The sequence below is a fragment of the Varroa destructor genome, unplaced genomic scaffold (assembly GCF_002443255.2).
Source record: "Varroa destructor unplaced genomic scaffold, Vdes_3.0 BEIS01000002.1, whole genome shotgun sequence".
Lineage (NCBI taxonomy): Eukaryota > Metazoa > Arthropoda > Arachnida > Mesostigmata > Varroidae > Varroa > Varroa destructor.
Genome location: NW_019211455.1, coordinates 3,548,508 through 3,575,976, shown reverse-complemented (window position 1 = coordinate 3,575,976; position 27,469 = coordinate 3,548,508). Strand labels below are relative to the sequence as shown.

Below are 27,469 nucleotides of genomic sequence, written 5' to 3'. Positions count from 1 at the left end.
AACAATGAGAGGGGATCTACGAAAGCTACCTTATTAGCTACGATGACGCTCTCTACCATCTACCGGCCGGCTGTAGAGGGCTCCAGTCGATAGAATAAATTCCTCTATTGAATTCCATAGAAATATATTTTTAACTCGAGAACGCTGTAAGGCTTGTTTTTTCCGATGGTTGTGAAGAATTAGAGAGAAAACCTATAAGGAAAATGCTACACATATTTACAAGAGCAATATTGTAAGTAACACAGTTTTATCTCATATATTTATTATATATATGAGATATATAACATTAGGTTGCAGGAAATTCGCCTGATAGATTATTCCCTCACAGCCGGCGGTTAAAGCATTGGCGTGCACCGGTCGCCACAAATTAGCAACGCGCTTAACAACACCTAGCCTGTGACACGATGCAGATTTTAGCATAGTACTATGTAATGATATGTAAGAACGAGAATATGGAGGATCGTATGCGTAAAGCCAAATTGCCTGCAAAACTTTGATAACTGCTCGAATAATGTTCCCTTCTTTCATTCATGATCAGTACTACTATTATAAATTGTTACTTATATTATGATCACTATCTCCAGAAACGGCACAACATTATACGAAACGATATGTACGGAAGATTGCTACAATGCGGATCCGGTGTTGCCAAATGATGAGTGGTTTCGTGAATGATCGAGTGTTTTGGTAACCAGTCACTCATGACAATGGTGCGTGACGGCTCGAACAGGTAGCGAGAACTTACCTCGCGCGACTTTTAGTACTCGCGGGGGGGTGTTGACTCTTGACCTGCTCCAGAATGTGCGGCGCCGTCCGGGTCGCATCATGGATCAAACTTTGTAATAAGTCGAGGTCGCCTACAAGTATAGGTTGCGTTATAGAACACAGAAGGCGTTTCAACCCAGTGTAAAGAGGTCAACTAAACTCTCAAAGGTTGGGTATAAAGTCGAAATATTGGCTGGGTCTTGAATGCATCTTGTCCTTATGTGCTCGTTTTAGCATAGCGTTGGTGCTATATTCACCACATGTGTAATTTTTTCCTATTAAGATAAAATAAACAATTCGCATTGCCCAGTAATATCATTGCTAGCGCCCAATTAAACAGGGCCTAACACCGTTTCTCGTCCAATTTTTTTCTTTGTCACTTGAACCAGTAAAAGTCGAACTGTCGTTTAGACAGATTTTCATGGCGAACATTTTCATGAGTGAGTGGTTACTTACACGTCCAGGTTTTAAACTGGTGCATCTTGTTGGGCCGATTGGGCTCAGGACTGAACTTGGGGTTTCGCTCAGTACGCCACGCCTTCAGTAAAGATGCAATGGCGTTTCGCTGAACTCTGTCAATACCCCTTTTTTCGATGTTATGCCAGCCCCGCTCGGCATTGTCGTCCTCGCAATACGTCCAATTCGGATGCACGTGCCAGTCCGTTCCCTCGAAAAATTGCTTATATACTGAAACATTATACATTTGATTATTAGATCTCTTATGCGTTCGTTACATTCTTAGCGAAAGAATTTCAACTTTAATGGATTTTTGTTGTTTTTAATGCTTCTATTACCGAGTTAAATATTTAAGTTTGTTTTAAAACTCGACCCCGTTGTATCCTTAAAAAATGGTAGCTGTTTTGTACGCTTGATTTGTGCGTGTATGTTAAAAAATAATACACATCGAATGTAAAGCTTGCTCCTCCAAACTAATGGAGTATTAAGGAGTGTGTAGCCTAGGAGTTACACACCACGTGGGGCTCCCGAACTGATGGCTGATCAGTCAATATTATGGACATCGGTATAACAAACGTCTTTTAATTTGTCAGCTACGAAAACTAGATTAAGAATAACTAGATGCAAAGCCACAGATCAGATTGGCCGATCCGACTATCGTATCGAACGCGCATGGCCTTAACGAATTCGATCTCGTTTAAAGATTTCACTAACTCAGCCTGTTTACGTCTTTCACCCGCCTGGTCATTCGAATAGACTGGCCTAGTTTTCTAGCAACTATCAATGCAAGTATAGTACAGCCGGTACGATCCTTACTTGGAACAGCACTGGCCGACATTAGCGGCCTTGGGCTCTACCAGTACAATTTATTTGCATCCTATTACCTTCAGGTTGAATTGCTATTGATCGTCCTAAAAAGTGGTATTGACTTTAGGAAACAACGGATGCAGCAGGTAGCACTACGAGGTGGTGGTTTACACAGAAAAAGGAGCCAGTAATGCCAGCAAAACGATGACCTGCTTTGGTGAGGCGTTCGTACAAAACACGTTTGAGAAAATGATACAGTATTTAGCGCACAAATGTCTGGCTTTTGTTGTAACAGTAAGACACTTACATAATCAGTACTGGGTTTTCAACCAGTTATTTTTTCAAACCCGTACCGAAGTTTTTAGTCAGCTGTTCCAGCGGTAGCCTAGGCTAATATACGTTTCAACCAGAGCTTTGCTACCATTAGATCTAATCGGAGTGCGCAACTCCCCGATATCCGATGCTGCTGGTGTAACTCTCGGATGCCTTTCATGTTCTAAAATATCTTTCTAGTATTCCGTTATTTCATCGCTTAGCTATATCAGTTCTGCTGCAGCCGATCGATTTCGCCTTTACCATAGCAAGGAATAGCGCTTTCTACTAGCAGACCCTCAACACCTTGGTGGTATACCTCCTAGTGCAACCTGTTTTATGCAGAAACAATTATCTACTAAGAGTAGTACGCGAAAATACGTGAGTCAATGAGGAAATGGTCAGACAGCCTCCCACACACACACACCGTTCCCCCAACTGAATGTAGACAATACAATATTTGCTTGATAAGAACGCGCCAAGTGAGGTAGGCCAAACATTTCCTTGTCCTGGTCGTCTCGTGTTCTTGTAATAGTGCATGATACACCGAAACCACACCCAATCCGATGGGTCGGTAACCTATGGAAATAGGAGCTCCTCCGGGCCAATAAAAATGGTGCTAATGAATGAATTCAGTGAACTGACGAGGTATCTTTGCTTGGGTGGAGCGGCTTGACCACTACATACTGATGTCACGTGGCTCTTTGTCGAGGTGTTATACTGTTTTGCCGTCCGTACCCCTCCGAGTGCCGAAGCCGATGTCACTATAAATGTGAGCGAGTAATCAAGATGTAGTAAAAGCATTTGAAAGAGAGAAGTAATTGAAACGACCGACCGATCGGAAAACTAACTTTAGGTTGAAGCATACTCACCATCGATTTTTAGATTGGCGGGGTTGCTGAGTTCGAACTGTGCTTCCACTCCATAGGAGCCATAAGGCTGTGGAAGAGCGATGGCCAGCGCGAACACCGAGTTTCCAACGGGCCCGTAGTAGTAACGCTGTTTGCGCACGGCCACTCGCTTCTGTGAAACGTAAAATCAATAAATACACAGAAAATGAAAGGTGCAGAAGCCACCGACAAGATGATCGTAATCAGAACGTAAGGGTAGCGGTGACGCGCAAGCGTTGCGACATTCATGAGCAAGAAGCAGGTACGGACAGATTAAATGGCGTGGGACACAACAACAGCAACAGCAAAACACCGACCGCAATAACGCGACAGAGTTGATGAGGAATAAAACAAGTTAGTGAGATACATAACATACTATAAATTAAGCAAATTCAGGTTTAGAGAGCAAGTCTCCGTTCATATTCGCAAGACATCATGTGAGGGTGAATATATCAAGGCAGACATATTTAGATACATTAAATACATGTTATTACGTATTGAAAGATATTAAGGTGCTGGCTGGACAAATTTGTGTAAGATATAAGGTGATATTCAATCGACATACCATTCCATCCATGTGGACGCGCACATTATGGGGCTCAGTCCAGCCCCGTCGCCCATCAATCATATTTTTACGCAGATCCTTGAAGGTCTGCGAAAAGTCCCGAGCACTCAGCTGACTATCCAGGAGTTCTACTTCGAGCAGATCCACGTTGCTATGGAAAGGCTTTACAAAATCCTGGAACTGTTTATTTACGAACACAACGGAGTGTTGTCAGCTACGTTATAATAAGTTATTGCTGAATTTCTATTTCCCAAATCTCAGTAGTACAACCTAATATAATTTTATCTCAACAAGCATCTGCTCAATTTGTTTCACTCATCATGTCAAAGTACAACTCAATTAGAAATACGGGAGCGCTCAACGATCATAAAAATGACACTATAATTATAGTAAAACAACGATACACGGCGATAAGTCCTGATGTCATAAAAAATTCATATATACGATGAAAGTAATGACGGAGGCTGCCAACCATCGGTCTGAGGTCAGGATGTGAGATGAGGTGTCCATTTTTATTCAGAATGAGTGGATACGCATTGACGCCCAGCTGGAAGGGGCTCGCTAGCCGCTCCAACTCGCGCACAGGCACGTCCACTCCGACGACTCCGAGGAGGTGTGATGTAGCATTCTGCAATGACAACATAATGTCCAGTAACAAATCATGAAGACGGTTTTTTGTTTTTGTGTGAGAGCAAAGGTAAGATAATGTAAACCAACACGCCTTTCAACACGTTTACCTATATTCAGCAATTACCAATGGATATTGTACTAGAAACTAGAGCTAGGTACCCTCAAAACATACGTTTGAGAACGCTCTATGCACAAACTACAGTAAGTACTTTATATCGCAAGACATTGTCAAAGTATAAGTCAGCGATGCTGTATTGGAAGTCGCTTGTTTTTAAAAATGTAAAATTAGCAGATAAAGCTTAAATTCCACAATGTTTTATGTTGATGTGTTTTTGTTCCCTCGTTTTACTTCTGCTTCCACCCCATATAAGATGTATCATGTTCATAATCGGTAAATATCTTTTGTCATTGCCCTCACCGTATCATTTTCGCCCTTCGAGATGTTGAAGACGGGTATGGCTACGGTGGTGAGCATAAGGGGCTTCCGTTTCTTCGTTTCGGGGTAGTCCCTGTTCTCCGGTCGAAGCGCCAGTTGGTCCGAGAGTGAGATATAGCTAACATCCCCGCGGATAGGCGCATTTGCTCGGAGAGATTTAGCGCCGCCTCCAGCACCGGAAGGACCCTCTTCGGGACTGCGTTTCCGTCGACGTTGTGAACGTTCTGCCGACTTTAACGGTTGTGTTTTATTGTCGTAATCCTCCTGTAACGGCGGTAATACGAAAGTGTTAGAAAAATAGGAAGCGACTGAAAAAATCTTCAGTGCTGAAAATACAGTTTCTATCAGAGAATGAATACGGCTATAGTGCAAGCGATCTGCAAGCGTATTATTGTACAACGATAATTTTTTTATCTTCAAAAAAATTCGAATCCCGGAACAATAATAGTAATAATGCTGTGATATACCTACAGGTGCGAAAAATATGCATGTGTTGTATACAGACTCTACTGTCATTTACCTATCGTAAACGTTTTCCCTAATGGAGCGAAACCATTTTCCTTGTTAGGGCACTTTTTTAAACTACCCCGACGATGGATATAGGCAGATGACTAGGCTTTGATGTCAACACAATAGGTCACACAATAATATAACTTGCACGTAAGGTGCATAAAATATATATTTATGCACACGCATATATATATATATATATTATATATAAAGCATAAATACATATTATATATATATTTATGCTTTTTTTTTTTTATATTTTTATAAAGTGAGGAGCTATGTGTCATCAAATAGTTCGCCGTCGGCACTTCGTCCCGTGTAGGTTCCAATCGTGATCAATAACATTGTTACGCGCATTGTTAGATATCATGCTATCGTCGTTATGAATTCCATGGGAGGCAACAGGCTGTAATCCGTCTCAGCTGTGCTTATTCGATCCTTACCGTTTTATGGACTATATGAATTTGGCTTCGCAATCCCGAACAGGATAACGCTCCTGACGCAGTAAAATATGCATAGCAAACTAACTGAACACGCCATATCTCTATTAAGATGTTTCGACGTCTCATGGAAGAAGCATTTTTGCACGCCCCCAAGAAAGATGCACGCACATACAGGCACGAACAAAGACGTAGACAGGAAACGACCAATCAGGTAGCTTTCAGATGGAATGTTGGCGCGATTTGTCTATCTGCACTCTGCTATGATACTGGTTACCGCGTACTCAAGGGAATGTACGTCCAAGCTCTCTAGAAATCGAACAGTATATGACTGCAGTGTGCATGCTCTGCTTACGAAGCAAAAAAATCTTACGTAATCATCCTGCCGGTGCGATAGCAACGCGTTTGTCTACTACAACAAATATAGTCTGTGTCCTAAAGCGTCCGTAGGCGTAGTTCATTTCGTTTTAGGGCAAACTGCCTGAAGCGATGTAAACCTCGAATCTTTTATAGCTTGTTCATTAGCTTTCCCATATGTAGCAGAGTTTTCTAAAAATGTGTTTTTAAAGTGCCGGAGAGTTTTGGAAAAACGTACTACTTAAAATTATTAAATAACGTACAGCAGAAATAGTTGTAAATATCTGTCAAATATTAGCTACTTACATCTTCATCTTCGTAATCATCAGTATCGTAGTAATATTCGGTGTTGTTCTGCAACAATACAATCCACACAACCATTAAAATTATGATCGTTCCAATATGTCCTTCTACATCGAACGCACTCGTTCGGAAAAAATTACACACAAATAATCCAGATTTTGTTGGAAGCCCATAGCAGTTACTCAAAAAAACGACATATGCGAAATATAGACAGTGATAATGCACCGATTTTTGTATCACTTACAATTCCAAAAAGTTCAACTACCACCTTATGACAACCTAAAACTATGAAAACAAAACGGGATGCTCAGGAGTCGTATCATAGGATAAAAATTAATCCTTGAGACGTTTTATGTAAGGCGTTCCATGAGAGGCTCCTATCTGCGAGTGGCTTTAGTTACCGATACTTTATTATAAGAGCTTTTTTGCTTTAAAACTCTCGATTTACTTGTTACTTACTTGGTCTCTAACGTGGCTGTCCCTCTGCATCCGCCTGCGGAGGTTCCTCAATCCCTCAGCCTTGAACCTCGCCCTTTCGCGCTCCTCCCACAAGTTATCGGTTAGTAATATTTCCTATACATGGACAAATATGCGAATTGACGAGCAGTAACTAATTATGCTACGAACTGGTTCCAATAAAATGGCGTAGTAACGGTAACGTATTTGCCTACCTAAACTTTGTTTCATGAGGTGATCTGGGTTCAATATCGGGCGTGAACCCACTTTGACTTGTGCTAGAAGGGGCGCCAGCCGTCTGAGAAGGCGCTTAACTAAGGTAGTAGCGCACCCAAAATCCTAGGCATTGAGATATAGCTATCTGGAGTTACCGTTATAATAAGAACGATCATTCACAACAAGCCTGTAATTTCTCCGAACGTTTTAATTTATTTATTATTAAGCATTATTTCTACATGAAGCGCATCATTGCCTAAAAATAATTAGAAAATAGGATCCGTATCATATTCTAGGCGCAGTGCAAGTAACCATGTGATATAAACCCGCGGGTTTACACTTTAGAGATGTTTACCAACTAATAACTGTTTAAGTTCGAGTCTCGAAGCTGCATCCTAAAAGCATTTTTTGGTAAAAGTTAGATGCAGATTCAACTATCAACGAATAACTTACGGTGACCGTTGGATAGGCCGCGGTCCAGATGACGGGATGCTTTCTTGCTAAAACTATAGGCCTACTCATGACGGGTATGTACTTCTGAAAAGATATTTCAAATTATCAACATATTGCCAATGTAAGTAGCGCATTAATCACTGCTGCTGTATCAATAGATGAACGGAAATGAAGAACTCAGATCGAAACAACATCATTACTAGGTAGAAGCCCGAATCGAACTAAAGGGTAGATAACATCGGTTACTTCGGTTATTTTTATCGGTACAAATTGAACGCACAGAAAGATGGTGCGATTAGGAGAGGAAGTACTCTTTTGCAGCAAATTTCTTAAATAATCTCACGAGTCCAGAGTACTTTTTTCTAATGTAACTTGTCCCGATTATGGTAAGCCCGTTATCGTTATTCTGTGCCAAGATTTATGTTACCTAGACCGAGATACTTACAAGAACTTGTTCCCTGACTTCTGCTAACGTTGTAACATGGGTATAATAGCCTGTAATGGAGTGTCACAATAAATAACACACATTAGCTGATCGTATCTGGGACGTACTTAAGAGCCCATTTGCTCGCTTGCAGAATATCTAAGGCGATGTTTGTATAGCTCGAGGAAGCTGACTTATATTTATACAAAAACACCTATACGATATGAGCAACGTATAGCAAAACGGATTCGCTATTTAATCATTTTCTCATTTCTAAATACGGCTGACGATTTTGCTTATCGATCGTATTAGTATTATGTCTATATTTTCTATTTCCTTTCCTGTAACCCAACACGAACACTTGCAGCTATGCACGACAGCGCTCTATAGATTGAAGTTAAGCGTCTTCACAAGAAACCTCTTTATTCCTGTGTCGTAAACTTGGCAGTGTATGAGCGTCTCTGACTTCGGACAAGGCACTGAGCGGGCCTACTTCCGACGAAGCTCAAATTCAGTTGAGGACACGGTTTAAGACGACGGATTAAGATGGTAATGTATTATACATAACATGAACAATCAAGTCGTAACTGCTTTTCCTTTCCCACATTTAAGCTACTGAGAAAGGCAAGTGGTATCTCATCTATAAATAAAATCGTCTATCGTACAAACCCTATGCTTCCTCAGCGCCTTATTACACTAGAGCCAGCAATACTGAGGTACCATAGCACTCATTAAAAGTTGGAGTACTACACTGTCCTATCCCAACATATCTTTTCAATTGTTCACCTATGCAACGATATAACTTTATGTAGCCGAGTCTTCTCCTTTGAATAGCTACACAAATCATATAGTGATGGACATCTTTTTAGCTAGAACACATTTGGACGCTCATTGTTATATTCATACATACACAGCTTTCTAATTAAGGTGTCCACACAGTCCTGCTCTGTTTTAAGCTAGTCCAGGACGAATATTTTCCTTGTCCTCGTGAGATTTAATACCTACTGTCATTCTTCCCAAACCCTCCTGAGTTCGAAAATCCAAGCAGGCCATCAGTTCCCAAAGGCTTAGCGATATTTCGCATTAGGTTGAAATAGATTTGTCTGTACAAGCGTTTCAAAGGCGAAACGCCTCTTTGCTTGAAATTAAACCTTAACAGAAGCGGGAAATTCTTTGACGATTTAGAGGAAACTATCCAAGTAAGCAAACAAGCCTACCTTCGAAGTAACAATGAACCATTTAGAAATTGGCTCTCTAGAGCTTATGGAGGCTATGTTGCCAGTACGTAACTAAAACCTGTCTCTTCATTTAATTTAATTTTCCTAGTAAATATATCCGAAATTTCCTTGCTAAGCGGCGCTAAATGAAAGTGATTTGTACTGCAAAGACTTCTTTCGCTTAAGGAAACCTTGAGGAACGAGAGCGTATCTTTTAGAATTGATAGCCGCGTTCGCGTCACGCGCCTGTGGCTAGGATTGATAAAAGTATCTGAGAAAATTATTTACCAGATGATTTTCAGTGTAGATATCTTTGCATTAGATCGCTTTTGAATCGCGGCCACTTTACGATCCTCCTTCATGGATAACGCTAATGTATAATTAGAAGTTTCGTGGCCTTCGACAGCATTGACGTAACAGCGTGCCAGCCTACATACTGGTGCTGGCAGAGGTGGCGATGATCATTTGAAGATCAATTATGAAGGCCGTAGGCGTTTCGTCAAGTCGCACATTGTACATTTGAAGATTATGCATGTAAAGGAAAAATGCACTATACGATGACGGCGCCAACTCGTTTTTCATTTGGCAGACTTCTCGTAAACAGAAACAACTAAATAATTAATTGAGACCTCATTAGGGTAAAAGGAAATCACTTTCCTATGCTCAATCTTACAACATGGTAGAATACTAGTAACAATGATAGAGTGATATCTTCCATGTACCCTGTCTTGGTTCTGGATTGCTTCCGGGCGATTCATTATAGATGTTTTTTCCAGATATCGACAACGAATAATAATCTGCTAGTGTGCATAGAGTTGTAGGTTGAATTTATATTCACGATTTAACTCAACAAAATACTATATGCTTCGTTTATTCTTGGCGGTGGGGTGACTTGAGCGCCGAAACCTTTAGCGTCGCTGGTCCGAAGCATGGTGATGGCACATATCACATGAAAGAGCTAAAGAAAAGAAAGAGCATACGCCTTTTTCCATGGGTAAATGCTACTTCTTATTAGGCGGTTGTATGTACCAGTCTGTCGAGGAGGAGGACACAATGTGTTGCCCAATAACACATTGTGTCCTCCTCCTCCTTACTGTGGCTTTAAGATTCGGTAAAACTCCTATAAACAATGTTCAATAAATATTTTATTAAGGCTGGTTAAAAATACATCACTTTTTCCAGTTCTATTTTATAACGTATGTCTTTTTTCAGTTGCTGTTCCGCACAGCAGAGATATATTTAGCCGTTACACGAATGTATTGAATTATGACTCTTTTCATTTCAAGGATTTTACTAAAGGCAAACATTTTTGTATCGGCATTCAACCAAGTGCAATCCACAAACCTTATCTCACGTTCGTAGCATTTCGCCAATGACTTGAAGGTATCGCGCCTGCAGTCACCGCCTATAGGTGCCATATTTCCCGGTCAATCTGTTTTGCTGCAAATCCGGTTGCTTTTTCGATAACAGCGTTACTGTTTTCTCTCAGGGCACCTAGCTAATAGTTTGGCAAGGTGATTTAATCCAGTTAACATTTTTAATTGCTTGTGGTGACCATAAACCACCCGTTTGTTTAACTCAAGCGGCTATTGATTGCAAGCCGTTACGGCTATTTTAACCGATAACAATTCTACAACGAGCCGCCATAGATGGGTGTTAGTTGAGTCGCCAAATAGCAAATGACTTTTCCGATGTGGTATCACGTTGCGTTGAATAATACAGTTGTGGAGGTAAAATGGCCGGGAAGCTTATTTACAACATCGCAAAAAAGATAGAGCTTTCTAACATACAAGTGGGACAGGAAGGTGTTCACCTAACGCTCATTGATATTAACAACACAAGGCGGCCTAAACAGCAAACCCAGCCGACTAGGAGTCTGGCTGAGGGAATTCGGTTTGAAAGAACGAGTCACCGTCAGACAAAGGGGAAGGCGACATAGAGCCGAACAGGGAAACCTCGGCCACCTCAACAGTTGACAGTTTCGTGAAAAAAGCTCTGACAATATGAACACTGACAAGCCGGCCTTTGTATGCGACACCGCACCTGCTCTTGATGTCAATCATGTAGTTCGCAGCGTGGCTGGACCTTAAGAAAAGGCGAAAAATTACATGGTATAATTGAGAGGAAGCTAGCCCTGGCGCTCCTTTTCCCAGACGCCCTGGCTAGTATAGACAACCTCGTGCTGACAGATTTGCAGAACTACCCTATTTAACTTAAGCATTTCTATTCAGTGCACTGGCCTGCACCGAGAACCAATGGTAGCCGCTTTAGTGTGGATATCTTCATTTTCTACATTATAAGAAAATCATTAGACAGACAGGTTACTTAGCGGAGAACACCTTCGTGTCATTGCTCTGTGTGGCTAGCGACCAAGCCTCGTAGTCGCCAATGTTCGGTTGACCGATTTGGCATCAGCGTACACCTTGGTGGAGAAACTTTTCAATGGACTACTTTTCCTCTGGTCGCGCAGGCAGCCTCGACGCTCGTTCCGATCAGCCGAACCGAATCCCACTTCAACATCAACTTTCTTAGGTCATGCAGGACGTTCGGTTATCGCTATATGTTTTTGAATACAAACAATACACCTCAATACATACCAACGTAATTAGGGATGAAGTTCCACGATAAAAATCATTCCCTGTCAGAGGACGCAAGCATTCGTACTTGCATACCAACGGCGATAAACCTCACTGTTCAACTGACAGCTGCATGGAGTGTCAAACGTAAAGCTCTGTCGCGGCACCTAAATGTAGACTTGCTTTCAAGATGCACCCACGAAATTCTCCCTGTTCCTGTTGTGTTTAATGCCGAAACCTATAAACCTAAGAAACTAGGTGTGCAGCATCTGGTTGAAACTCTCTAATCTAGAGTACAGCCATTCCGTCCTCTCGGAAGCATAGGTCATCATTCAACTATATTAACAGCCTTGCCCGAAAGGCCTTGAGCGACTGAAGGTCCGTCCGATGGTCGGCGCGGAACGTTAGTTCTACAGATGGTTAACACAGCACTCCATTCGGCGTCTTGCTCGATTAGATCCCTGCGGCTCATAAATTACTTCGCTGTGTACGTCAAAGGATATGATATCAAGCGCGATGTCCCTTTTCGCCGGAGCTTTGGAAGTGGAGATCCCCATACAACGCGATACCTTTTAACAGGACTTGACAGTACGGGAATTAAGGTACGACTTTGGGAGCCTACGCAATAAGAAAGCTGCCACGGTTATGCAAAATGCAGTGCCACTCTGGCTCCGAGTTGGACAGCACTACTTAAAAGGAAAAGTTTGCATACTGGTATACTTTCAGCTCAACGAAGAAATGCGGGAAGGCAAAGGAAAAGGCGACTCTACCGCGCCATCACTATGGCGGGTAACAATGAAGAAAAGCGTTTGCTATAAGCAGCAACTTTTGAGCGGCTGACTGAAAAACTGAACAACTACTTAAAAAGCGTACATGCCATCCCGACGGGTAACACAAGTTCCGGAGAGAACGGTCCACAGAAACGGTGTACAGGATCCTGATGGCCAAGGTGGAGAGAACGCTCGCTATGCCACGCGATCCACTGTAGACGGTGTTTGTTGACTTCAAGGTAGCCTTTGACTCGGCTTCCACGAACAAAGCTGTGTTCGCGCTGGCCGAAGTTGGTATATATCTATTCATTTTGGGTGTGATTTTACAAAAGGACGAGATAGCCATCGACGACGAAGTAGCCAAACTTCCGCCTTTTATGCAGGCAATTGGCCTAACTCAGGGTAAATGACCTAAGCCCTTGTGTTGCCGACGGGCCTCCCTGATCAGGTAAGACAGCCGAAAAACTCACCAGAAATCATCTTGTAAGCAGACGACTTGGTAATATACTGATCCAGAAAGTTCTAAGTGCAGTAAACTCTAGCCCGGCTTCATGCGGCAATCACAGATAGAGATTTACCATATATCTGACCAAGACGGAAGCGATGAAGTTTAGAAGGGAAGGCCAGACAGCGGCGATTAGTACTCTCTCTTTTGCCAGATCTTCTCTTGCCTATGTTAACCGGTTTCTGCGGTCGGCGTAAGTTTCACTGCGCATGTCACTGAGAGATGCAGGAAGACGGCGTGGGCCGCGTGCGCGATCAGATCCGCTGTCAGCTTGACAACGCATGCGATACGTATCATTCGGAAAATTTTACATTGAAAAACTCTGAGTAATTAAGTAAAGTCAAAACCTTCTTCCTCTAAAGAGCGTTGGGATTACATATCAAGACGTCTTGCTGATTGGACGCTAGTGTTCGAGAATTTACTTTGAACCCCCTGCAATGGAAGCCATAAGGACGAACCGTAGGAATTGATAGAAAAACTTCGCGGAAATTTATGAGGATTCATTTGCTTAACGAATAAGAATGGAAAGGGATGAACCAGCTAAACCGACATACCGTGACTCCTTTTGTCGCCTGTAGATTCCACCGTGGACTATGCAAAAAAACTACGGTTCAGAGAACCCGACGATACATCGAAATGTTCTAGGTGCGGACAATTTTGATAAATCTCATGCCGCTTCATGCTCCCTAGCAGTGTCTCCAAGACACCGAGTAAATCCATCAAACTAGCTTTATGAACCAGAAAAGATTCTATATATAAATTATATAAACGCAAACTATTTTTAGGTGGGTCTGTATACCCTCTCTGATACTCGGATATCGTGTTGTTGTCCTCTGTTTACTGAAACTTCGTGAACAGCTCTTGACTACCAGTCGCAAAGGTAAATAGGTAAAATTGAATCGATTGTAACTTTGAGCTGTTCGTCTCATTAATTACATATAGTTCCATTCGGCAAACATTGTGATCTTCCAATACTCGATTATTGGTACGTACCTCTATTACTGCATGCCATCCAGTTGACCTCTCTAGTATCGGTGACCTCCCTCCCGATAAGGTATGTGAAGACTCGCACGGGTATGTTCGGATAGTTATAGCGGAAGAAGATGTCCTGGTAGTTGCTGGGGGCGCCATCGGTTATGAGCATGATCGCTTGATTACACTGCGATCCGCCTTTTGACCTATTGAACTGCACTCAAAGAATGGTACAAGCAGACATTATAAATATTGAGAGGGTACATTTATACCTCCATATATATTACTAATCAATGGTAATATAGTAGTTTTGTTTAAATAATGTACGTTCATTACTACAAATTGACTCTACCTGTTTCGTACTAAATTTTTGTTTAGTTTACACCAACTATATACCTAAATCAAGGGGAACATAGACTTTTTTTTACTTTGGCTCACAAACTTTTCTCAGTCCATTGATATATCCTAATATGATTTTATTATCGAACGAATTAAATATAACTCCATCGAAACACGATAATTGACCCCTTTTGGCTGTCGAGTAAGAAACGGTACAGAATGATCATGGTTATTCGAAGTACGAAATAACCATTTGGGTCAAGTACAGTTTGACCACACAATTGCAACTATTAGCTATAAACGGGCTGAGAAAGTGTGATAGTTCGGCTATCTGTTGCAGTCATAAGCACCTGTTCCATTGACCTCGCACCCCAACCCCTTGATCTCTTTGTTTTTGCCGAATTTATCCAATACCGACGCAGAAATAATCCGTTGAAGGATATATTATGCAGGTATGCAAGCCGGTGGTCCGATTAATGACCTCTCTTCAATAGGCTAACAACTGAATCAGCACCTTAATGAGTCTATTCCTTTGTCTGTGTATTTTGCTACTGTTGCTGGTACATCCGGATTCCATGCCTGTTGCTGCCGCAGTTACTTGTCCTGAGTCTGTTTTAACTCCGCGATCTTTGTTATCCCCTGTCGTTTAATTCGTATCTGTTTGTTTTCGCCTAAGTGGACCCACAGGGGCTAGTGTCTTGTTAGTATATAGTTAGCATCTGCTTTCTCTAGCGGGTGCGGTACATACGGTCTAACCGATTTGGCCAATGGGCTGGGAGGTCGGCCCCAAAGATAATGATGGCAACGGTAGAGGAGGAAAAGCCTTTAATGCCACGTTGACATGATGCTGTGCATGGGCCTTCAACTGCCGCAGAAACGACGACGACAGCGACAGTGTCCGAGTAGGGTCCAATACGACTTCGTGCGTGCATACATAGTACATATATTATCCATTTTGACTTTGATAGCACTAGAAGCAGAAATAGTTGGGGGTATTATACTGTGCTAGTCATAGTACTGCCCGCATGATCCTTTTCGTGCACCGACCAAATACCACAATCGCTGTTACTGCTGTTGCAGCTGGCACAAGCAGCTAACTATTCAGGGCCGTTTTCTGCTGTGGTTACCTCCTTCATTGGCGCAGTCGCCGTCCATTGCTACGCGTAATCCTCCTCCAACTTCTTACAATGGCTACACTTAACGTAAGGCTGGGCTTGTGAGCGGCCCTCTTTTTAGAAGCAAGCTGATAGGTGTGAGTTAGTGACTTCCTATTTCTACAGTACAACATTCACTCCTCTTCCATATGGTCTTATTCCTACTGCTTTCGCGGTTTTCTATTAGCAAGCCAGTGCGGATTGTTCGACCTTGTTTCTACCTTTACTACCGTTTAAAGAGATATAAGTTGAAGGAAGTAAAAGGAGTGTCTGCACCTGCTAAAACGAGTGCTGCGCCGCCGCTGCTGGTCGCCTTAGACGTTCCTTTTAACTGATCAAAATAATCCATCAAAATCATCATTATCATTGTGATTGTTCTGTTTCGCCGCAAAAGGCAGTCGCGGGGGCCCCAAGAGACAGCAGCGCTGGCAGCCGTTATCGGCTACTGCTATCGCCGCTAGTATAGAACAATTTGTATATGAGACAATTACGTATAAGCAAGTAGCCGACAAGCGAACAGGTGGATTGCCGCCGAGTTCGTTTGGCGTGGCGTATAGTTCCGTAGGAAAGCGTTTTCGTTCCTTAGTTGGAGAGAGCTTGCCCGGAAGACCTTCGAGTGAGAAGTCATTATGTCGCGGGGCTAACAGCTGCGAGAGCACAAACGCAACAAGGATTAGCTTCCGTTGGCCTTAATGCGAAAAGGACACTAAATGAGAAGAAGCAAATGAGCCAATGGGCTAAGCAAACAATCCATAGAATAGCCATAAAGGTTGGCGGACATCTACGCATCCTGAACAATATTTAACAATCCTACATAGGCGAAGGTTTGCTAATGAGGAAATGGCGTACTCTAACCTATTCCAGAAGAGCTAGGCAGGGGTAGACTCGTAGAATGTGTAAAATAGCATACTCACAAGAAGAGCAAGACGACTTTTGTGGGGCGACGGTGCTCTACGAGGTGACAGTGAATTTCCTACATGTTCAGCATGAGAAAGATGGCAACATTTCTATAGAGAATGCAGGCATTAACAGGTAACGCCGTACCGTAAGTGAGAAGCGATCAAGTAACTACTACAGTTTAAGTTGGAAACAATAGGTATCATTTCGCTGACCGGTGACAGTGAAGTTTCGTACCTTGTACCTACTAAAAAGTTGTATCGTGCTCAGCTTTACAACACAAGTGCCGCTGTAACGTTTTGCTAGTTTTAAGCAAAACGTAAGCTGGCTATTTATCGGCGCCTCATAATTCGAAGAGCGAAACATCGAAGATTTTTCTTAGGATGTAGACTAATTATACGTGGATTCACTCTTGAGGCCTACTCTAACCGTAACGATGCGGTGACTCAGCCTTGAGACTCATATCAAATTTGAATTCGGTGTTGCATGGATAGCAGCTATTTCATTGAAACAACCCTGGTAATTTTATTGACTTATTTCTAACGTTAAAGATAAATAAGAATAACTACAGTATTCTATCTTTCTCTCTACTTGACAAGTGGCATTGTCCTGATCTTCTTGTCAGCGTAATGCAGATATTGACCTTAGGTGAAGATGTCAGTATAAAACAGTTGATATACATTTACCCTTTGAAGCAATTCGAATGCTTCCGTAAGTGCGGAGGAGAAGTTGGCTATGTTCTGCGTGTCAAGTTTATTGAGATACTCTTTGAACTCGCGAATATTGCGCTGGTTGGCCTGCACGGGCATGTCAAAACACGGTACTAAAGGAAGACAGTCATTCTTAAACTGAAAGTCAGAAGACACGAATTCAATTTTCATTACTCATCGAAAGGCCAACGCGATTCTTCGGTCGTCATTGTTCCTTTGTCTGTCATTTGATTGTTCTAGCGACTTTGAACACTGCCTTTGGTCTGATGGAAATTTGTAAAAGAATACCAACCGTTAGCACCTGGACGAAGTCGTTGTCCGTTAGCGTCTCGAGGATGTTAATAACGACGTTCCTGGCAATCTCTTTCCGCAGTCCGGTCATGGAGCCGCTGACGTCAAGCAGGATAACAATATCCTTGGCCGAGGCCGCCGCCTGGACGTACCACGATCGACTACGGCATTCATACATGTCGGGCTCCATGTCCGGCCATTGGACCGCTGTTCGGAAAAAATCAGTCGTTTACGTCTTTAAACAATTACTTAACTCATAACTTCGGATAGAAATCTTAACTAACACAGATTGATAGGACGACTCCTTAGGTACTCACCAGGATACAGCCTAAGGAATCCGGTATGACTACAAAAGAACTGGAATGAAAGGTAAGGGTCGGACCCTCTATTGGCCCGGAAGCGGTTGTCCAATTCTGATGACATCCGTATTGCGTGCATGACATGCTCAGCTGTAATGTGAAGAAAGTGCATAGAAAATTGGCGCCAATTTAGGACAGACCGTTGTTACAGCCACCGCGAAACCTATTGAAATGACAGCCGTTATTTTTCTAGGTTAGCAAAAATAAATATTAAAAAACAGCCGTTTATTCCAGCCTGCTTGTCTAGCAAGTACCAACCATCGTCTAGAACACAACCTTTAACAGAGCCGTCAGTCTGAAGTATTATCTACGATTAAACCACGTGTGCGGTCTGTCCACGAATGCAGACGCCTTTGAACCTACGCCACCAAACAAATCTGTCTAAAGTGATTGAATATGCACTTTCATGTATTTGATAAGGTTGACGCTTCTTAGCTTCTGTGCGCTACGTTATCCAGCAACGTGTACACTTGTATACATAAGACAAGCTGCACGCCACGGATATTACGTCATATATATATAAGTACATGGCAAGCAAGACGGCGTTATAGTATTGCCGCTTATGGGGCACAGCTATTCATAAGTATATCAAAAAGTTATGCGGTGCAACAACTTGTTTTGCTTGTGGTCCATGCTTTGCGCAGACGAAGGTTTAAGAAATGTAACAACGATTCACGCCATCGGTACGTCCACCGCGCACGGCCAGCGTACTGATGGTTCAACCCACCTCTATTTTCTTATGATATTGTTGCTATTCGCAGTAAAAAAGAGCATTTGCCGCTATATCTCTAACACTACGAATTTTAGTATAAACAGCAACACTGTCCCTGTCGTCAACGCGTTCGCCGCAGTCGTTTGCTGACGCGGCTGGAGGCGTTCAGGCCTGATGTTTGCATAGAACTCTTTTGGTTTTCTCCTTCTAACTGCAATGCAAATTGTTAGCGTATCTCGGGCTAGTTGTTGTCAGCACAAAGACGAGAAGCAGAACACATACTCTTTGTCTGTGTCCTTTCCTAGTTACGCGGTGTCTCGTCTGTTTTATTTGTTTTTCTTGTCTTTGTCGTTATCCTCTGAAAACGTCCAATGTCTGTCGTAACGCTTGTACAATGCTATTCTTATTGTGGGGGTTTTCTCTTAGTGGTTTTCCCGACCGTCGTTGTCACACGACAATCCACGTTGACAAAAGTAAAACGCGTTACAGAAAAAATAATAGAGGAGCGGAAAAGAGGGATAAGAGGGAGTAAATTCAGATATGCGCAAACTATAGTAGCTTGATGGCTTGCCCAGAATGGGAACAAAGTCTAGCCGTTTGTAGAGCCCGCACCGACACCGAGTGCCTTCTGCATCCTCTTTGAGGGGTCCGCTCCTCCCTAAAAGCTTTCACTGCCCGTCCGCCTGCCGGCCACGACAAGCATGAAGAGAAAATGGTGAGAAAGGTTCCCTGTATTTATACGGGTATGCTTGTTGGACAGAGCGACATACCGGTACTGCCGTACGCTGTATAGCAGCTCGATGACCCAGCCTCAGAATACAACAGCACGGGTTGGGCGTTTACGAAATGTGGAGGGAAAGTGCGAAACGTAGTTGTATTTCGTTACCGTCGTGTTCGATCGTTACCGTTCCCGCTACAGCCGGCATCGACGATTCTTTGCTCAAGACCCCGCTCTCTAGAGGGTGCGTGCGAGAGTTCCCGAAGACATCAACGTAGAGAAGACCAAACGAGACGAAGAAAAAGACGCAGAGAAAAACGAATTGAAAAGGCATGGAAGATATCGCTCGATAGCCAACTGGTCTTGTCGCAAAAAGCCTCATAGCTATCAGCCTTTAACAACTACGAGAGCAGCAACAACCATAATAATAACAAGGACACAATAACATCCTTTTTTTGGCACGGCCACTGCCGCCAGGGGCAAGACGTACAATTCCGGACAGCGGCCAAACCGAGCTGAGGGGACCCAGACCATCCTCTTCAATGGCAGCTGCTACTAGCCCAGCTCGTCATGCGCCTGTTGTGGTTTAGTAAAGGTGTTCATCTGACGCAGGGCAATGCAACAAGATACGCGTGTTTTAAGGGCATTAAGGCACTAGGTACAACACTGTATCCAAGACAGAGAGAGTCAAAGAGAGACAGGGCGAATGAGGAACATGAGCTGCCGACGTAGGATAACAAGACGGTAAGGGCGAGCAGTATGAAAGGGCGCCTTTCAAACTGTTGTTATTTATAAACAACTAATGCATTAGATGGACGAAAAAAAAGCACAAAAAGAAGAGAAAGACAAATGTCTTTTATTGAAGCAGGACAACAAAACACTTTTCTGGACATGGAGAGTTAAAAAAGATGAAGTTCGAATTCAGAACAGGCACATAGTGAGAACATGGAATAAGAATGGAGGACGACGTCGCCACGAACGATCCCGCGGTTATGGCAGCGCTCCGCAGTGTTCTGTCACTTCGAATAAAAGGACGCCGTTGACCTTTCCATGCTGATGCCTTTTTTCTGACTAGATCTCTTCTCATCTAACTCGACGTGGTGTATTCAATCGTGTCACCTGAAGACACTGCGCATATCTTCGAGGTCGCGCCTTGTGCACTGTAACTATCTTCGTTGAAGAGACAAAAGTATTCCGATCTTTCAGCCTCAGGTCGCTATGCGTTTTATTTCGTATCGTGTTTCGTTCATGACAAGACACGAGAATGAATCTGCCATAGATGCGTTCTGCGTTTAGTTATGCGTGAAGCAAACGACAGGCAAAAAAGGTGCGGAAGCTAACTGCAGGCTTCAACTGGCGCGCGTGTTCGAGTTTTGCAATGGTGGTACGGCCTGTTACATTCAATGTCTGACATTTCTCCACAATTCAACGCTACGTGGTAAAAATTATTGGAAATCGAACGAGCAAACTGATTAGTCCTTGCAACGGAGTTCATCTTCAAATCCTCTACCGAATGGTAATAGGATTCGCAAAACGGCTCATTTCAAATGATCAACGTGCTCCAGCGAGATATTATTGCAACTGTCGCTTACTCAGGCAAATATATGGCGTCTGTTTGCGTCCTTCGGGTAAATTCCCGTATCCTTCAACTTCAAACAACTTCAAGCACTATCGAGATAACGCTAATGAATTATTTCTCAAATAAATAGCATGCTTCCTACGTAACAAGAAGCAGAGCACATAAAATGTCCCCAGCTGATTAGTTGGCTGAGAAGGTCGCCTTGGTGACCGATATTTAAGCCGATTCGACGTAGGACAACCGGCCTTACCTTTTTGTAGTTCGTCTAAATTGCATCGCTAAAATCCCGTGCCCTAACAAAGACACTTCACATCGGTAGTTGTCGTTGTGAAGGAGCGCGGGGTCAAAGTGAACGGAGGCAAAGTGGACAACGCGTTCCACTTTTGTACAATCCATGTCTGAATGGTGCTTTGCACGTGATGAAGGCTGATCTTTAGGGAATCAAACTCGTTTTAATTCGGATCCAATCTGCGTCTTTCGACCGGTTTAAGGAGAAGTCTTGAAACAACACAGACATTAATTGTTGCCGTTCACCTACCTTTAGCCCAACTTTTACAGGAATTTGTTTTACTTTTGTATGAAACAACAATTACTGCTAGAAGGGGAACAGAGTAAACGCGGTTTGCAGTCCATTTGTTGTGAAACTTTGCTCTATTTGATATATAGATGATTATAATTCAAAGACTGAAGCGCAGAGCGTACCCGTGTCTCTCTTGTGCTTGTCTCTAATTTTGTAAACAATCATCGTTAAAAAGTATGCTACATGAGAACGCGGGCATCCCCTGAAAGTGTAATTTCGACGCTGAATGACAAGCTGCAGGGGCAAATAAAGATTCTCCTTAATTCCGTATAAAGGAACGTCATTTACAACCTCGACTAGTTACCTAGAATTCCTATAGAAACGAAGCGAAGAATGGTATAAAATGGACACGATATGAAATAAAACATATTACTTTGAACTATTGCTTGTAATAGATGATACTTTGATGCAGCAGAACCGTGACTGTGTTTATTTAGCTCGATTTCTAATCTGTCCTATTTATCTCAGGAATGGAAATAAAATTAATATTTGTAAAGTAATTGCTATGTAGTAGTATACTTGCTTGTAGGTAGTGTAAAGGCTCAGGTACGATTGAGGTATAGCGATTCCAGCTAGTTACTGTTTCAATGCCCAGAATATTTGAAGAAGGGCCTATGCTGAAATTCCCTAGTTGTTTTCGTTGAATTTTTATAGATCGTTTATGAATCGGGCACAACAAATTATCGCTTGATAATACTTTTCAATTGCACTATTCGCATCAACCGCCTATTTAATCTCAGTAGACGTTTGCCATTAGTCGATTGAAATTTTTGCTACTATTTTTAGTTATGGCAATTGTCGCTGGTATTCCCGCAAAAATTTTTGGTAGGCTGAGGTTAGTGAACGATAACGCATAGTCCGTTGTTTTTAGCTAAGGAACTGAAATGAGACAAGACCCATACCTCTAGTGTAGATATTTGTAGCGACATGGATGGCACTCTTGTCGAAGCTGACCTCCTGCTCAAAGTAGGACGAGTAGTTAAGATCGAGACGCTTCTCCACGCACCCTAGAAGCGGAATGCCTACATGCCAAAAGTATTGTATAGCTGTGAGATTCTCGTTTGTTAATAGCATATATGTTTACCATGTACCTAACGTCAAAAACAATTTTTGTCGTATAACCAGCAGCAACGCGTCACGTGTGACACTTATAACATAGATGTCCTGCCGTATATTTACGTGCCAACAACTCAACAGTCATCAGCAACCTGCGAGAGATTCGCATCGAAGTATTTCCTTGCTACTGATCACTAGTGATAAAAGCTCGCAGAAAGCAATTCAATGAGTAATCATGGTACGATGTCGAAAACTTTTCCTATTATATACGATACAACGAATGTCGGGCATTATAGGACAGAGGGCGTGCGTTCAATGACTCGTTGATGGAGTAAACAGAATCTATGCGATTCATATCCGGAGCTAATAAAGACCTCGACAACTATGGGGGACATACCTTCTCGCTAATCACAGAACACGATTGTAGGACAAATCTACATGCGTAACAGACGTACCCCTCACTTCACGACTACCAATTAATGTCTGTGATACAATTATACGCACAAAAAGGCTCAACATGCTTTACCAACAGAATTCATGCGGACATTAGTGCAGTACTTTTGCGGCCTGAGCGCAAAACAGAGCCTTTCTTAGAGAAAAGAATTAATTAGATATTTATCTTCCGATCATGTAAACTATTATATGGCTTTATGGCCCAACGACGATTTATTGACACTAAACTGTCCTGTAGTCTTGCAAACTCTTGTAAGCTCATTATCCATCAGTTATCATTAAACTGACACACGGAAGAGCCGACATATTATCCTCTACTCGTATTTAACGTATCTCTCTATGTTTCAAACGTATTCCAAATTTCTAATGACGCCTAATCAGTCAATCAACTCACCTTCCTCATCTTTACGAAGCACTCCAAAGTCGTCCGTACAGCCGTCCGGATGAGGGTATTTATCATTTTCGGGACGGGGGACAAGGCGTTTGGCGTTGACTAGGTCGAACGGACTGCTGTCATAACGTGAGGTCTCCACGAGCTTTTCGGTTTCACGATAGAGATGTTCCACGGATTCTTGTTTCTTGCGGACGAGGTTGGCTAGCGACCGCGTGATGTCCTCGAAGAGGGTGTTCCCTTTATTCGACACCTTGAACAGCTCGTTACTGAATGACTGTAACAGTGAAACGCACATATAACGACCACCCTGTTACGAAAAAATTTCAGTATCAGAACGATGATTGTGTACTGCATAATTATGCTCATTTTCTACTTTTCTCAGCGGACCTCGAGGCGCCTAGAAACAAAGCAGCACTACAATCGTATAGCTTTACCAAATATACATGACTTTCGGTACAAAACCAACAGTCAGATATATCTCATTCATGGGATAGCTGTAGCCTCTATACTTACGGACGCGCGAGGCGCGTAAGTACGAAACTGGGTGTAGACAAACTTCGTTTCGTGTCGAGGGTCCCGCCCTCTGAAATGTTTAGTGACAGTACCGCGCGTAAGAACTTCAAGTATCTATTTACTTGAATCACCATAGCTCTTGCGTATAAATTGTTTACCAAACAAAAAGCGATCGACATTCACAATATGCTTTGCGCCGTTGGAAATTTAAACAGGCCACATATAATGTTTTTTGTTAGCTCCTCAAGGCGACGGATGCCTCAGCTAGCAACGTAAAGACAAACTATTGCTGAGAGGAGCCATGACGACGACGACAGCTAACCACATTGGTCCTTCGGGATAGCAATGCCATAGTACGAAAGAAGTCACACACGCACGGACGACGTGCATATACATTTTTCAAGCTAAGCTTCCCCTGAGAGTCTTAACATGTCAAGCGAGCACCAGCCATCGTACTAGCGGGATTTATGATAAGTTGCTCTGTCGTTGCCGCAGCCACGATTGGTAGTGACACCGACCATGCCATACAGTTAGCATCGCTGATCGTCGCTGAGATTTAGTATTGCCACGAGCAGAGTCGGTAGTTCTGTTTTACACAGTGAAAGGTAGAAGACCCCACAAATAATTGTTTCTGACTCGCTCTGCAAACGATGTTTCATTGCTTTGCACGCTTTCGATGGTGGTGCCACTCAGAATCTTACAAGAGGATGTCACGAGTGAGGGTCAACTAAGTAGGGCTTTCCCTGGTTTTCGCCGAAGACTATTCATGGTAATCATTGCCCTCCTCTAATACGATGCATGTTTTCGCATCGGAACGAGCCAGGATCTCTAGCTTTTATTTCGGATTGCCGTACCAACAAGTCGAGCGCTATATGTTACTGTGATAAGGGAGTCCCTGTGGAGAAGAGTCCCACCTATCAATTACTTATTGGAATACTGCTACATCCATGAAAACATCAACAGCTAGTACGTAGTTGCACACATGATGCATAGTTTGCATTAGGTGAGCTGCGATCGCTGCTGCTTGCAGTAGAAGTGCCGCTTTGCCCCGGCTGCTGACATAAGAACGCTGAATAGAGCAGCCTCTACACGAGACAGGGCGTTGGTAAATACAGGTTGACCCAGCAATTATCCAGCGGCAATACGACCAGCTTACTTAGCTAACTTGAGTAGCCTGATAACTGAATCGTAGCGAGAGTAAGATTGCCTGCGCGGATATCGACTGACAGGATTAACGGATTGTTAGAAGGGAGATTTTAGTTAAGCATGCGTTCGTAAAACGCGGAAGCCCGATGTCTTTCGTTGTTCGCGTTAGTGTGAGAAGGCGGTGGTGGAAATTATATCTCGTACGTATCATTATATTCTCAAAAAAATATCTTTACGCCGTTGCTTAAAGGAAAACCTTTATCTACGTTTATTTCCTTAATGAGAAGTCCTACTGAAGCTTTTTGGTGAAACTTGGTCATATAAAATCGACGGTGCGTGATGACTTCCAGTTGAAGGCGCTTCATTTTGATGACTCAAGAACGAGTAGACTGCAATTTTACTTCAAGTAGTCTTGAGTCTGCGTATTATATCTCCTAACGTTATATACCATTTATCGAATTTACGATTTGAAATTATCGCTATTGTACCGCCGTACTGTTTGTGCACGATTGAAGTTGTTCTCGCATACAAGAACTTTATCCGTCAGCACCAAGCGCGCAATGGATGCAATCAATTTGGATCTATGCAGCGGCGACAAGTACGAGGGACGCCAAGTAGCTAGAATTACGAAAAGGAAATGCCCTTGGAAAACATTGGAGATAGATGACGGTCTGCATCATGCGTTTGGTCAAGCAATATCGCAGGCGATCAATCTCATGCATCGTCTGCAATTATGACGCACTAGATCCTATGGCCGTCAAATGTAAAAGGACCTCCATTGTTGGCATTGGCAATTGGCCACGCCTGAAAGCAAGCTAACCCAACTCGTAATACTATATAGAAATAATACCACAGACCCTCCTAATGATTAATACTTACAGTTTTAATTGCGCTGTAATTCGATGCTACTTCATTTGCGACTTTTAGGTCTTTAGCAAAACGCACTGCCCAGCTTTTTATTCTGAAAATAGAGAAATGAAGATCATCGGTTAGAATATTTGTACAAAGTTCTTTTCAACTACGACTTCAGATTGCAGACTGAGGACTTTTAGGGGTCGTATAACTGCAGATGTTTCATCAGAAATCAACATGTAGAAATTGTATAGTTCTCCTACTGTTGTATGTACTATCAGCGTGGCAAAACAACATCTAGAATTCCTATCCATGTTAGTCGATTTCCTAACTAAACTGCTTTGTCGATAAATATTTACTTCCCGTTAACTTATCTTTCAGCCGACTTCTGATAACTTGAAGGACAGTTGTCGAGGATAATGGAATACGGTGAATCCTGTTATCCTCGACTCACTAAACAGGCCATTTTACAGCTTTTTGTATCAATCTTTAGTTAATACATAAAATTCACTTAGTCAGTGATTGTTCAATTAGCTCTCTTTCCGAGTCCATTACCTTTCCATCTTGCGCACTTTATTCCGTTTACCAGTTATGACGTCACTTATCCTTTGGACTGCAAAGCGCGCCCTGCTTCTGCCTAAATCTTTTTGAGGAGAAGCATTGCCCCGTGGCGTCCGCTTGTGTTGGTGTGCAACAAGCACTTCCAGATGAAAACAGCTTGGGGCAAATCTGATGGGTAGAGGGATAAGTCTCTTCAACTACTACGGAACGACATCAAAGGCTAATCCAATTTCGATCAAATTTCACTAGTAGCGTCCTCCGTTTAACCGGCAATGTCAAGCCGAACTGTGCCTGGACTGTCAAACTGAGCGAAGGCCGCTGCTTCGTTGCTTGACGACGCGATTTTCAACGGCGATTCTAACGCAGGCGCGGCGGGCCTCGACGGGTGCGAAGTACGGCCTTGCGGTGGCGGCGGACCGGACTTCGCTTACTTTCTATAAGTCGTAGAACGACCGGGAAAAACGAATGAGGGGCGACGCAAATGAGTCTGGATTAAGACTGTCTCGGTTGACGTTGAAATACTGCAGAGCTTTAGGTATTCGATAGTAGGAAAAGATGGGAAAATTGTATGGAGAAGAAAAGAGCGAGAGGGCTTCTGAATCTCGACCAAAGCCACAACAACATCAGGACAGCAGAGGCTAGCGAGCACAAGAGGCAGGATATGGCCCTGGCCGATATGAGCCCACAATAAGAAAAGAGAAGCAGGTCGAAAAGATATAGCAGCAGGTCTAACAGCACCCATAGAACAAAGCCCAAACACCACGAAACAAAAAGAAAGAGAAGCAGAGGTAGAAAAGGCTAGAAACTTTCGCTCAGGTCGAAAACATACGTCGTCGGCCTTTCGTAGCTTTGCTTTTACTGCTACCGTTGCTTCGTTTCTAGTTCTGTCTCTGTTCCCTTTTAAGACCCAACATATCAAAGCCCCTTTTGCTCACTCCGTTCATCCTTTGGCGTTGTAGGGGGTGTCTTTCTAAACTCCGTTCGATTTAACAGCTAGCGGCACGCTCGCCGCAGTCGACTTGACTCGTTGCCAGCTAGCGCAGATTATTCACGCACTTTACGGGGTCCCATAATAACACTCTGTTCTCTCCTCTT

The 27,469-nt window shown here is 42.9% G+C and overlaps 1 protein-coding gene across 4 annotated transcripts in view; it reads right to left on the bottom strand.

Annotated features, from left to right (window-relative positions):
* stj (voltage-dependent calcium channel subunit straightjacket) overlaps positions 1–27,469 on the bottom strand; it is a 76,666-nt gene that overhangs the window by 14,084 nt on the left and 35,113 nt on the right. For all 4 annotated transcript variants that reach the window (XM_086981740.1, XM_022790108.2, XM_022790109.2 and 1 more), the window contains exons 2-18: positions 25,841–25,922; positions 23,303–23,576; positions 22,302–22,421; positions 17,769–17,900; positions 17,453–17,658; positions 17,137–17,298; positions 14,082–14,274; positions 8,042–8,091; positions 7,597–7,680; positions 6,931–7,044; positions 6,475–6,522; positions 4,844–5,125; positions 4,268–4,423; positions 3,796–3,975; positions 3,213–3,363; positions 1,222–1,452; positions 746–857 (exon numbers count right to left, since the gene is read on the bottom strand). In XM_086981740.1, the coding sequence (XP_086837866.1) occupies positions 746–857; positions 1,222–1,452; positions 3,213–3,363; positions 3,796–3,975; positions 4,268–4,423; positions 4,844–5,125; positions 6,475–6,522; positions 6,931–7,044; positions 7,597–7,680; positions 8,042–8,091; positions 14,082–14,274; positions 17,137–17,298; positions 17,453–17,658; positions 17,769–17,900; positions 22,302–22,421; positions 23,303–23,576; positions 25,841–25,922 (2,577 nt within the window). The remainder of the gene's footprint in view (positions 1–745; positions 858–1,221; positions 1,453–3,212; positions 3,364–3,795; positions 3,976–4,267; positions 4,424–4,843; positions 5,126–6,474; positions 6,523–6,930; positions 7,045–7,596; positions 7,681–8,041; positions 8,092–14,081; positions 14,275–17,136; positions 17,299–17,452; positions 17,659–17,768; positions 17,901–22,301; positions 22,422–23,302; positions 23,577–25,840; positions 25,923–27,469) is intronic.